Source organism: Callionymus lyra, chromosome 1, assembly GCF_982586985.1.
Source record: "Callionymus lyra chromosome 1, fCalLyr1.hap1.1, whole genome shotgun sequence".
Taxonomy (NCBI): domain Eukaryota; kingdom Metazoa; phylum Chordata; class Actinopteri; order Syngnathiformes; family Callionymidae; genus Callionymus; species Callionymus lyra.
This window is the reverse complement of record NC_141818.1, coordinates 31,421,086-31,433,244: the sequence shown is the minus strand read 5'-3', so window position 1 is coordinate 31,433,244 and position 12,159 is coordinate 31,421,086. Positions and strand designations below refer to the sequence as shown.

The window sequence follows — 12,159 nt, the reverse complement described above, 5'->3', positions numbered from 1 at the left end:
ACATAATCAGTAAACACAACATGATCAGTAAACACAACATCATCAGTAAACAAAACATCATCAGTAAACACAACATCATCAGTAAACACAACATCATCAGTAAACACAACATGATCAGTAAACACAACATGATCAGTGAACACAACATGATCAGTAAACACAACATGATCAGTAAACACAACATCATCAGTAAACACAACATGATCAGTGAACACAACATGATCAGTGAACACAACATGATCAGTGAACACAACATGATCAGTGAACACAACATGATCAGTAAACACAACATGATCAGTGAACACAACATGATCAGTGAACACAACATGATCAGTGAACACAACATGATCAGTAAACACAACATGATCAGTAAACCCAACATGATCAGTAAACACAACATGATCAGTAACACAACATGATCAGTAAACACAACATGATCAGTGAACACAACATGATCAGTAAACACAACATGATCAGTGAACACAACAGGATCAGTGAACACAACATGATCAGTGAACACAACATGATCAGTGAACACAACATGATCAGTAAACACAACACGATCAGTAAACACAACATGATCAGTGAACACAAAATGATCAGTAAACACAACATGATCAGTAAACACAACATGATCAGTTAAACACAACATGATCAGTAAACCCAACATGATCAGTAAACACAACATGATCAGTAAACACAACATGATCAGTAAACACAACATGATCAGTAAACCCAACATGATCAGTAAACACAACATGATCAGTAAACACAACATGATCAGTAAAACAAACATGATCAGTGAACACAACATGATCAGTGAACACAACATGATCAGTGAACACAACATGATCACTAAACCCAACATGATCAGTAAACACAACATGATCAGTAAACACAACATCATCAGTAAACACAACATGATCAGTAAACACAACATCATCAGTAAACACAACATGATCGGTAAACACAACATCATCAGTAAACACAACATGATCAGTAAACACAACATCATCAGTAAACACAACATGATCAGTAAACACAACATGATCAGTAAACACAACATCATCAGTAAACACAACATGATCAGTGAACACAACATCATCAGTAAACACAACATGATCAGTAAACACAACATCATCAGTAAACACAACATCATCAGTAAACACAACATGATCAGTAAACACAACATGATCAGTAAACACAACATGATCAGTAAACACAACATGATCAGTGAACACAACATGATCAGTAAACACAACAGGATCAATAAACACAACATTATCAGTAAACCCAACATGATAAGTCATCAAGTACTGCCTGACAGTGATGCCAAACAGTCCCTCAACTCTTCAGTCATTCATGAGTCAAGAGAAGGGACAAGAGACTGCAGCTGTCAATCATCTGCTGTTGACACAAGTTTGTTTTTCACTGATGAATAACGAATGAAGCTGTATCTTGATGATGTCATCACTCTCTACAGCGATTGAGTCGGGACCTTTTGGCCCAGATGGGTTTATCATGGAGGAACGGACACATGTCAGGCCACCAGGTACGAACGCACATAGCACAACAACAGACCTGCACCGAGTCACTCAAAGTTGCACTTGCAGGTCCAGTGGAAGGACACTGGCACTACTTGTGATGGCGCCACCTGCAGGAAGTAGCTCTAGAAGGCTCCGCCCACTTCACCTGGAGAGCTGGTGAATAAACACCTACAGCTGTTCGTCAACTTGATGACATCAGCTGAACTGAGTCAGCACAGGTCGGCCAACGTGTCAAGACAGAGTCGGCACAAGTCAGCGAACGTGTCGGAACATCTCTGGCTCGGCTCCGCATTAATTAGTCCCAGTTCCTCCTGGTTCAGACAATGGTCCCCCGAGACTGTAAACCAGCGACTCAGCTCTTAATTAGATTACAAGCATTTAATCTTCTCTCATGTGGGATATTCTTTATGATTGTCCTGGGGTTTCTCCATAAACCACGGAAGACAGTGAATGCAGCACCTTCGGCTCTTCATCCAGAAGACGGTTTGACTCTGAAATACATCTGAATCGACGATGTCACCGTCGACTCCTGATGTCACACACAACCCAATAAATTGGGAGAAAGTGTTGAATGGAAAAGTTTTCTGTGTCTCTATTCGAGGGTTGACGAAAATAAAAGTTCCGATGTTCTGCGTAAGTTAAGTTACAAAGTGAAAGACACGCGTCTACAAGCATCAGCAACCATGGTCCCCAACAAAATCAGTTACCATAGCAACAATTGTTTTATATCATACTCTATAACTACTTAAGAGTTTGTTACATAGGGACAACATTACTCATATAAGCAGTAACCATAGCGATGGTTAGAGTATTAATGTCATCATTATGTGATCAAAAAGTAAGAGTCTTCAGAAGACTATTTTTATTTTTTAATAACAAGATATTTCTTGTTGTAATAAGTGGATTTATTTTTCAAAAATCAGTGCTTCAAACATTGAAAAGGAGTTCAGATGTTTTCCTCTCAGCAGCAGTGATGCTCCGTGGCTCCTCCAGGGGTCTCCAGCTCGAACGTCGCGCTGCGTCCAGGGATTATTTACCCTCGCCTCGTCAGATCGCCTTCTTCTGGGGGTCCTCAAAACAGCCTTCATCTGAAAAATCGTCAAAAGGGACTCACGAGTCGTCGCCGCGTCGGCACAAACATTGCACAGATGTGAGAGACTTGATGATGATGTTGCTGCGAATTCCCATTGACAGTGAAGGCGACAAACAAGTCTTCTCACCATGACCTCCTCTGATGTCTGAAGTCATGTAGCCTTCTCTTCATCCTATCATTCTTTTTTTGTTACTACTCTCGACCATTCCGCATTTACCCTATTCATCCCCTTTCATCTTAAAGTCTTCCCTTATTTCAATTATTTCTTCTCTTTAAATTATCTTTTTGTCTTTCCACTCTTTCTTTTTTCCTATTTTAAGTATTACTTTTATTTTTCTAACGTTGCTGACTTACCTTATCCTTCTCTACTTAATATTTCTTTCTTGAATGCAAACATATAAAGAAACAAAGCGATGTATGACTAATCCAACAGAATTTATGTTTTAATTTAATACATGATCTATGAACATCGCGCTGTTATTAACGGAAGAGAAACTATTGACAACACCGCCATCTGCTGGTAAACTTACTAAACGCAGCCCTTAGGTGTTTTTTTAATTTAAAAATAAATGGGAAAAAACTGATCAGGACACTACGATTACATGTGTCTGTTAATAAATACATCATTAAAAAGAATTGCACGCATGCATTTTAGTTACATTGATATTTGTATTAAACAATGTCGAAAGCGCAGTTGACATACATCGCGATCATACAATTATAAACAGAGAATGAATCCGTTATTAAAATAGAATAACACAAATGAAAATGATAGATACATATACATTGTTTGGGATACATTTGTTTCTTTAAATATGTAGCTCTGATTGTATGCGCAAACGGCGCGCAGCTCTGAACCTCGTCACCATTTCGCAACCGGAAGTGTCTCGATCCAAACATGGCGGGAGCTACGAGTCTCTGAGACTTAACGGCGTAAACAAGTCAACCCACTTTGGCGGCAACTTTAAAGTGATTTTTCGTGGACATGGACGGATTCCGGAGACCACAACGGGCCAGGACTGACTCCCACGAGCCTTCGAAGTCGAAAAGTAAACGACTGAGCAGAAGCTTCAGACAAACTCAACAGAACCAGGCACCTGCTGCGGAGCTGGACTCGCCTCAGAACTTTGGTCAGTGGGTTCTCCTGCAGTTCTGTACACCTCCGAGCTCTCTCTCGTTTTCACTGTTCCGATTCCAAACGTATAAGTCAAGGTTCATCCATTTTTTGTTTTCCTACTTCCCATATCTTCTCTTTTCCTTCACACCCTCCTCCTCTCCTCCACCAATGCTTTCCTCTTCGTTCTTGTTATTGTCAAAAGTCTCGGATCAAGAATCCTCTTTGTCTTACAGACTTCAAGACTCCGACCCGGCCAGCCAGGGTCGTACCTGCTCTTACCTTTGAGTCTCCCCTAAACGACTCAGACCAGCAGCAGGACATCATATGGGACACGTCACCGTTCAGACCCGGTGAGTTGATCATTGTTGCCAGGGTAACCGACAGGACATGACGTTGCATCCCTGTAGGTAAACGAGGAAGCAAAATCTCAAGCTCCGTGGATATATCGGAGATCGTCAGCCGGATCGCTCCGCGGGTATGTGACTCGTCCTGTTTTTATAACACGGAAGTTGATTGACAGCTGTCGCCCTCCAGCATGGGAGACCGAAGGTGTCAGAGCCGGTGCTGGAGCAGTGGATTGGAGACAATGTCGCGATTCCGTGCACGCCAGACCCGCAGGCCCCAAAACCCAAGAAGAAGTCCCCTCGGTGAGACGCCCATACGTGGTTCTGTGCCTCTGTGGTTCCAACTCGTGGTGGTTTCTTTCTCAGGCCCAGCGGCGTGGATGACCTCCTGAAGCTGGCCCAACAGTTTGACATGAACATGTATCGTCAGGATGACCTGGACCACAGCCAGGACCTGCTGTTTGACCACGGAGTTCAACCCGCTACCCAGATGTTGAACAGCCCAAAAGAAATGGATGACCTGGACTTCTTGTTCGATGAACCAACTCAGCAAATAAGCGTAAATTTGAGCCAAGTTTCAGATTTGTTGACAGACCTGAGGACGGACCCGGTGCCGGGTGACGGTCGGGTCAAGACAGAAGACTTGTCAGGAAAGGACTCGGCTACCAAAGAATCGCAGATCTCGGTGATAGACGATGCAGCACAGGGCGGCTTCCCAGATGACTGGGAAAATGACGACTTTCTGGAAGACTCGCTGGTTCTGGAGATGACTCAGGATCCATTTAAGTTTACCGCCCCAAAGCTATGCTCAACTCAGAAACCTTCAAACCAGCGAGGGAGTCAAGTGAGTCCAGTGAGCAAACCTCGGCGGTCCACGTTCAAACTCGGATCGCAGCCTAGATTCTCATTTGGACCAAGCTTAGGTTCTGATTTGAGATCAAAAACTGAGACACTGGACCAGATCAGAGTTCCTGGAGTTGCAGAGGGGTCGATGTGTCAGGTGACATCTGCAGATGTGATCTCGGATGACTTCCTGAACAATGACTTGGATGCCATCTTTTCCTGCGAGCCGGTCTGGGACGACCCGGCTGACGATGACCTCCTGTGTGAAGTCTGCAATGACCTGGAGAACCAGATCCAGAACGTGTCCACCGCACAGATCCGCCCAACAACCCAGAGATCGATCCTGCAACCTACATCCAGAACCGGCAACCATCTGAGCCCGGCCGTTCAGCCAACCACGCTTGAAAAAGGCAGCTCTGTACAAACAGGAAGTGACGCCTCAAGAAGGAGAGCTACGCCATCGCAGCAGCAGTTCACCTTTAAGAAGCCCAACAAGCTTCCGCTTGTACCAGCAGGTAATGATACTGTGACCTTTCACCCCGCCCTACTGTCTTCGCTCACACCATGAATCTTGTTTCAGTGACGTGTTCGGAGGCTGAGATCGAGCTGAAAAAGCGGCAAGCGATGGAGAGACGTCGCCAGAGGGAGCTCTGCCTACAGCTGGCTCCGCCCACATGACTGACCTGAGGTCACAGGTTTACCTCAATGACTTGATTCAACTACACCGAGCAGACTTGTTCTCCGTTGATCCTTTGATTTTAAATTAACAATTTAGAATCCTGTCAATGTCGGTAGATGAAACAAACATTTTTGATCTTTTTTTTAGATCGATCGAGTGGAAACTTTTGTACTAATCACTTCCAGTACAAACACTGAACGGTATTACTGCATCTTTTTTTCATATTTGTTCCTATTTTTTCTGAAATCAAGTTGTTTTTTTTTAATGAAACTGCTTTAATAGTAGTGTGTTAACACGTTAAATTAAACTATACTTAAAATTTGTGTTCATTTTTTCTATTTTATTAAAGACTTAATTCTTAAAGAAATCATTCACCTTAACTTTATACTGTATATAGTCATTTTTTTGCAGTCCTTTTTGTATGTCATTTGTAACTTTTCAAAGGAGCATGACATTGAATTATCCTGACTTTAGCTTTTGAATACATCAATATTAATACATACTATCAATTATGGTATAAATATCTGATAAAAAGTTCAAATAAAACAAGTCTTTAACTCTGGAATGAGGATTCACCAACAACGTTCGGCTCTTAAACAACTTTTCACTTTATTTTTCTGTGACGTCAGAAACGGCATCGGCCCGCCAAATAAACTTGTACAAAAGCCAAAACTTTCCGTTGGATCCTTGTACAGTTGCATCCGACACAAGACTAAACTCAATTAAACACACGTTCAAATTACACATGAAACCTTTACGTCGACTTGGAGTAGCTTTTCCTGATAAAAGTCGTAAACATGCAGAAAAGAGTTCGTAGAAAAACTTGCGTCACCGTTTGTTTAACAGATTTTTCACATCGAGTGTAATTGTGGAGAGAAAGTCGAGCGGCATGCACACAAACTTTAGTTTTCACTCATTAGAAAAAAGTGGGCGTGTCCCAGGGCCAGACGTCTCAACAGACGTGCAAAGTTCATGCAAACGCGTCGACGCTCAAAATGAATATTCAAAAAACGTGCATAATAAGGAAGTTCCACCACAAGCTTGGTAATATGAAGGTTACGATTCAACATTTATGATGACTCAACACTTTATGATTCCATAGTTTCAGCATTCTGACCATTTTTAATTTACAGGTTGATTTGAAACGCGCGTTTAACTGTTGATGTGTGTGTATGTGTGTGTGTGTGTAAAGGTTCACGTGCACATTGTGCATACAGACGTTAAGACTCTGGCCCCGCCCCCTTTGTAAACCGTTGAGACTGAAACCTGAATCACGAGCACGTTAGAGGCGAGCTGTACAAACGCATGCAAACACGACACGCCAGCGACAATCGTCCGGTCGAATTCGTCCAAGTCGAGCTCACGAGTGCAGGGGTTAAAGGTTGCGCTTGGTTAGCCATGCGCCGACGGGCCGAGCCACTGCCAGAAGCTTTCGTTTGCCGGAGATTCGCAAGTTAGAATTGTCGTGCGCCGAGATAAAACGAAGCTGTCAATTTCAACAATGTGGCGATTAACACTTGAAGCAGCAGCTGCTGTAGCTGTTTTTTTTTATTATCAATTGTCTTTGCTCTAAATGATGTTTTTAACCATCCGTATAAGTTGCTAAATGGACAAAAAAATAGCTGTCGTCAACATTTGATTTGGCAAAATGCTTGCGTGACATTTGGTTGATAGCTTCACATTTTTGTTGTTTGTTTTAACCAATTCAACTTTGTGGATGTTTCTTGGAACTGTTGACAGCACGTTACGCGTGATGCTTGGATTCAGACACGACAGCTATTTTTTCCTCCATATCGGCTTCTAACATAACCTTTCGCAACTGCATGCGAGTCACAAGAACACTTCATTCAGCTCCTTGGAAAACTTGAGATTGGATGCCTCAAAAACACAAAGCGATGGCGTGGATTTCAAAAAAAGTGTGTCTATAAAATCATTTAAGGAAAAAAAAAATCTACTCTTAAATCTATCAACGAAGATCAAAAGCTTAACTTTCTGAATAACTTGAGATTTATTTAACAAACCACTGCGTCCACAGGAAGTGTTAGCTACATGATTAGATTTGTCAGATCGTAAATCAAGTCTAAATGATGTCGCCAACAATAAATGGAAGTTGGCGCAGAAATGTAGCAAAGAGAGAGAAACTGCTGCGGTTGGACTCAACAAAATAATCCTGTTGGCACTTCAAGACGCTGCGTCGCCTTAAACTTAGCTAAAGATCCTTAAAACTCTCATTAACAATAAAATAAATATTTTCAAAGTCACATTTCGAAACGTACACACGCGCGCACACACACATTTACACACAACAAAATCGCTCGCGCTGCAATAAAAAAACCAAACGGCGGCTTTTAAAGTGCGAGTTCTGTCGAGTGACTCGGTAGACGTTTGGCTTCAGGGGGGAGGAAGGGGGTGTGATGTGGGCCGAGTCTTCGACAGAGACATCTTCAGTCGGGAAACTCACACGTCCACCACCATCTTTTTGTGAATATCTAAACCACCGACCACCTGCAGGGGGAGACAGAGGCGTCACGGCAGGTATTCGTCATGTTGAAAGCGAGCCCAGAGAAGAACACTCACAGCACAGAACTCTTCGAAGGATATCCGTCCATCTCCGTCCTTGTCCGCGTTGATGATGGTCTTGTCCACGATCTGCTGCAGCTGAGTGTCCTTCAGGTTGTTGCCCACCATCATCTTCAGAACCTGGAACAGCTCGCCGTTGGAGATGTAGCCGTCCTTGTCCATGTCGTAGATCCTGAATGCGACTGAAGGCGACAGACTTTTATCAACTTCCTGATGCATTGATGACACCACGCTGTTAGTAGCAGCTTTACAGTGTCACCATGGTTACGCCATTATCACCAGTTTGGCCAATTGTATTCATTAGCCTTGTGTTTGCAATGGTGACTCTCCTCAGGACACGATTCTTCTAGCATGCTTAATGATTTGTCCTATTGCTCTCGTCCCAGGGGCTAAGAAAGTTAATTTGCTCCATAAATTATAAAACACCAATAAAAAAACACTTGAATTTTCCTCACAGAAGTTAGTTGTGATCCTTAAAATGACCATAATTGTATCACAACAACCAAAATGTTGCCGACGTTGACAATGTTCTCGGAGTCATCATTTTGACCTCTCAACACAGTGTTGTTACCATGACGTTCGTTGCATCATGTTCTAATGTCAGCGTCACAAAACTGAGCGTCCTTCATACAACGAAATGAAAGATCAACTCACAGCGAAGCTTCTGCTCCTTGTCTCCCTTGACACTGAACTGAGAGACGCCCTCGATGAACTCTGTAGAAACAGACACAACCAACATCACAATTAGTAAGATGTACCGAGAACAAGACTGAAAAAAAAAAAGATAGAAAAGTTCAGATTCAGTTTGCACCAGTTTAAAAGTGAATCTACCTGTGATTTCTCTTTAATTCTAAACATTTCACTATGATCTATTAAATTGGGATTTGTAAATGATGTCACAATCCTTAATGTATAAAAGGTGGATTAAAGTATATGATAAGTTGGTACATTGTTGTACAGAAAATACTACAAACGTCTATTAAAGTAAATCAAAGAACAAGATCAAATAATGACTATGTTCAAGTCTATTCAATTGTTGGAACTACTTGACCTTGTTTATATCACTGGTTTCAGTCTTGTTTAAATGATCATGTTGAACTCAGACCATTGATGGCAGGTGAGGTTGCACTGAGGCCTACAACACTTTCATCATTTCCACTGACAACACACAAGTAGTTTTTACCTTTAAAGTCTACTTCTCCGTTTCCATCAGTGTCAAATATGTCAATAACTCGCTGGACCAGCGGGTTCTGCTGGAGCTCGGGTAGGGACATAAACTCATCCACGCTGAGGGAGCCCGAGTTATCCAGGTCGAGTTTCTTAAACCTCTTTCCCAGTCGCTTAATCTCATCAGCATCAACTGGAACAAAACACACACAAGTCAGTGAACAGAAGTGTAAACTCGGTCTGTCGTCGAGTAAAACAATCCTCCAGAGGTAGTTCGGAGATTCAAACCAGCAGCTATTTAGAGGTTCCTCAGGACTCACCGGGTTTGGTCGCCATGACACAGTGCTGCTCGGAGCTCTGTGGCTGGTCATGTGACGCCCGCTCCAGCACTAATCACTCATTAGAGTGAACGCTTTGGACGCAAGGGGGCGGAGCCTCGCCGGTCACAGGTTTTACGCCCCAGTTAGTCACTGATTCATCGTCTAATTTGATTTGATCTTATTTTAGCTTCAAAAAGAGTACCCGGAGTACAGCCACGCAGGCGAAAAGGTTGATCGATGTTGTGCGATCACTAAACGCTTGACAGGACATGCAAAGTGTGCAAACACCTGCCTGCATTACCAACGTTATCCAAGAGCTTAAAGGGCAACTATTGTGAAAACAAAACTCTCTTGACTCACATGTTTCAAATGTCAAAGTCTTTCTCTCATCATGACCATGTTTTCAACTGATTTTATAAAGTTTTTCCTCGCCTGAAATCTGGGCGAACAAGAGGTTACGAGAGCGGAGTCCATTATGACGTAATAATGGCTGCACTCTTCCTCCAGCCAGCTGTAATCACGCCCGCTTTGTTTATACAACGAGTCACTTGGAGGTGGAAACTTCCGGGAATGATAACATGCAGTGAAAGACTTGAGGTTTGACCAATCACCCTAGAGTGGGTGTGGTTATAGTAAACAAGATTTAATCTTCAAATAAAGTTTTCTAATATAATGCATTTTCTAATGTAAATATTTAAATGAAGAGTTTTGTACAAAGACACACACTGATGATACAATAGAGTCCAAGATCTATTTAAGACACACTTAAATCAACACATTAGTTGAACTTTAAGTTGTTTTACAAACATGGGAACACGCTTGTGCTGCAGTAACACGAACACTTTTATCTGATGGCAGCAGAGTTTCCTGAAGTCGACAACAGCTCTCCTGCTAGCAGAGCACGTAGCTTCTGCGTTAGCCGCGACCATTAGCAGTGGATGTGAGCGATACTTACAGTGCGAGCACATGTCCAGAGCGTAGCTTGCTTCGTTTCCCTAAAAAAAACACAAGTTTGATTAAGATTTTCTTCACCTGCAACAGTTTACCAGCGGACACGTGACCAAACACGTGAAATAGGAACTCAATTTTCATAACTTATTAAGACTCATGTCAAACCAATCACTTAATGGGTTTCTGGGCCACTGCTGGGGGGGCAGTTGGCACCGGCTTTGGACCTGAAGGAATTCTGCTCGCAGTGTCACTAAGAACTGCGAGCATGTGGGTTTGAGGCCATGCGGGAAGATTTGGTCCATCACTCTGATATGCTTATCTGAGTTATATTATATCTAAAAGGCAAGATCCAGAATCCCGATCCGATTTGCACACCCAGCACTTGAGTTTTTATTTTATAAATATCAGGTAACTTGCTGTATTGTCAAAAAAATCCAGGAATGAATGTACATTTTCATGGGTCATCAAAGCATGCAACCATTTTCTGACTCGTTTTCAAATGATCTCTGAGAGACACATTTATGAAACGGTAAACTTTCGACAGGCGGGGTCTAAAGAGACCTCTTCCCAAGCTTCCCTTCCCCCAGCCTTACTAGAGTCATACACCTGAACTATCTTTCTGCTCTACATCGAGTCTCTCCTGGATGACAGTCCAGATGACACTCGAGACCAACACTGATGCTGCGTCCATCACTGAAGCAGGCATGGATCGATACATACACGTCACAAAAAAATACAATTATAATTAAGTACATATTTGTTCCGTAAGAAAAAGATAAAAAGTAAAACGTAGGAGGAAAACAAGTCAAACGCAAACGACAAAAATAGGAACGCTGTGGAAGCGAAGAGGTGAGTGGAGGTGAAACTGGTGAGAATCGATCGATCAATCTGACATCGATCAAACGGAACAAGGAAGCATCCGCGAGGCTTGAAGTCAAAGTGCAGCTAAAGGTGAAGCTAATTAAGGAGCTAACGGATGAATGCGGGTTTGACTCACAACCGACGGAAAATGCACGACAATACGAAAATATAAATATGTATTAGAAGCCAATAAACGGGGTAGTTTTCGGAGATGTTGAAAACGTAACGCGTTGCTGCATATTTTTACGCTTAAGGAGACGCTTCTGGTGACGGTAGTGGTGAAGCTAACGAGCTAGCAGGGATGCTAACGCTGTTGTCGCGGGAGGGATGCCGTTTACGGCTTTAAGACTTTTATCTTTTCCGATGTCGCCGAGGCGCCTGCTTACCATCTTGCCGCCGGGGGATGTCGAGGTTCAGAGGGACGGTGTTGTAAGATCGCCCGCTGGTAGGACTCGCTCAGGATCGGGGGGATCAGCACTTGCGCGGAGAGAGAGCACCGAGCCAGCGAGCGACAGCGGAGGCGGCATGCACTGCAGCGGAGCCCCGCAGAGAGGAGGAGTCACTGCGGCGCCGTCAACAGCAGCAGAAACTAATCGTACTTTCAAATGCCTTATCGGACGTTTTATATTTGAATAGACGATTTATATATATTTTTAA

At 42.8% G+C, this 12,159-nt stretch overlaps 3 protein-coding genes across 3 annotated transcripts in view; 2 read left to right on the top strand and 1 right to left on the bottom strand.

The window, feature by feature from the left end:
* meis1a (Meis homeobox 1 a) overlaps positions 1–1,645 on the top strand; it is a 28,127-nt gene extending 26,482 nt beyond the window's left edge. The window contains exons 12-13 of the mRNA XM_087783004.1: positions 1,484–1,552; positions 1,614–1,645. Coding sequence (XP_087639130.1) covers positions 1,484–1,552; positions 1,614–1,645 — 101 coding nt within the window. The remainder of the gene's footprint in view (positions 1–1,483; positions 1,553–1,613) is intronic.
* Positions 1,646–3,564: 1,919 nt separating this feature from the next.
* Positions 3,565–6,147, top strand: etaa1a (ETAA1 activator of ATR kinase a). Its single transcript, XM_087801872.1, has 6 exons — positions 3,565–3,770; positions 3,991–4,107; positions 4,165–4,232; positions 4,292–4,404; positions 4,468–5,459; positions 5,525–6,147. Exons 1-6 carry the CDS (start codon positions 3,626–3,628, stop codon positions 5,620–5,622), a joined length of 1,533 nt encoding a protein of 510 aa, XP_087657998.1. The 5' UTR covers positions 3,565–3,625; the 3' UTR covers positions 5,623–6,147.
* Positions 6,148–6,207: 60 nt separating this feature from the next.
* Positions 6,208–12,040, bottom strand: ppp3r1b (protein phosphatase 3 (formerly 2B), regulatory s1ubunit B, alpha isoform, b). The gene is made up of 6 exons (XM_087801884.1): positions 11,889–12,040; positions 10,646–10,685; positions 9,387–9,563; positions 8,858–8,917; positions 8,201–8,385; positions 6,208–8,128 (listed from the first exon to the last, which is right to left on the bottom strand). Exons 1-6 carry the CDS (start codon positions 11,889–11,891, stop codon positions 8,081–8,083), a joined length of 513 nt encoding a protein of 170 aa, XP_087658010.1. The 5' UTR covers positions 11,892–12,040; the 3' UTR covers positions 6,208–8,080.
* Positions 12,041–12,159: the final 119 nt, after the last annotated feature.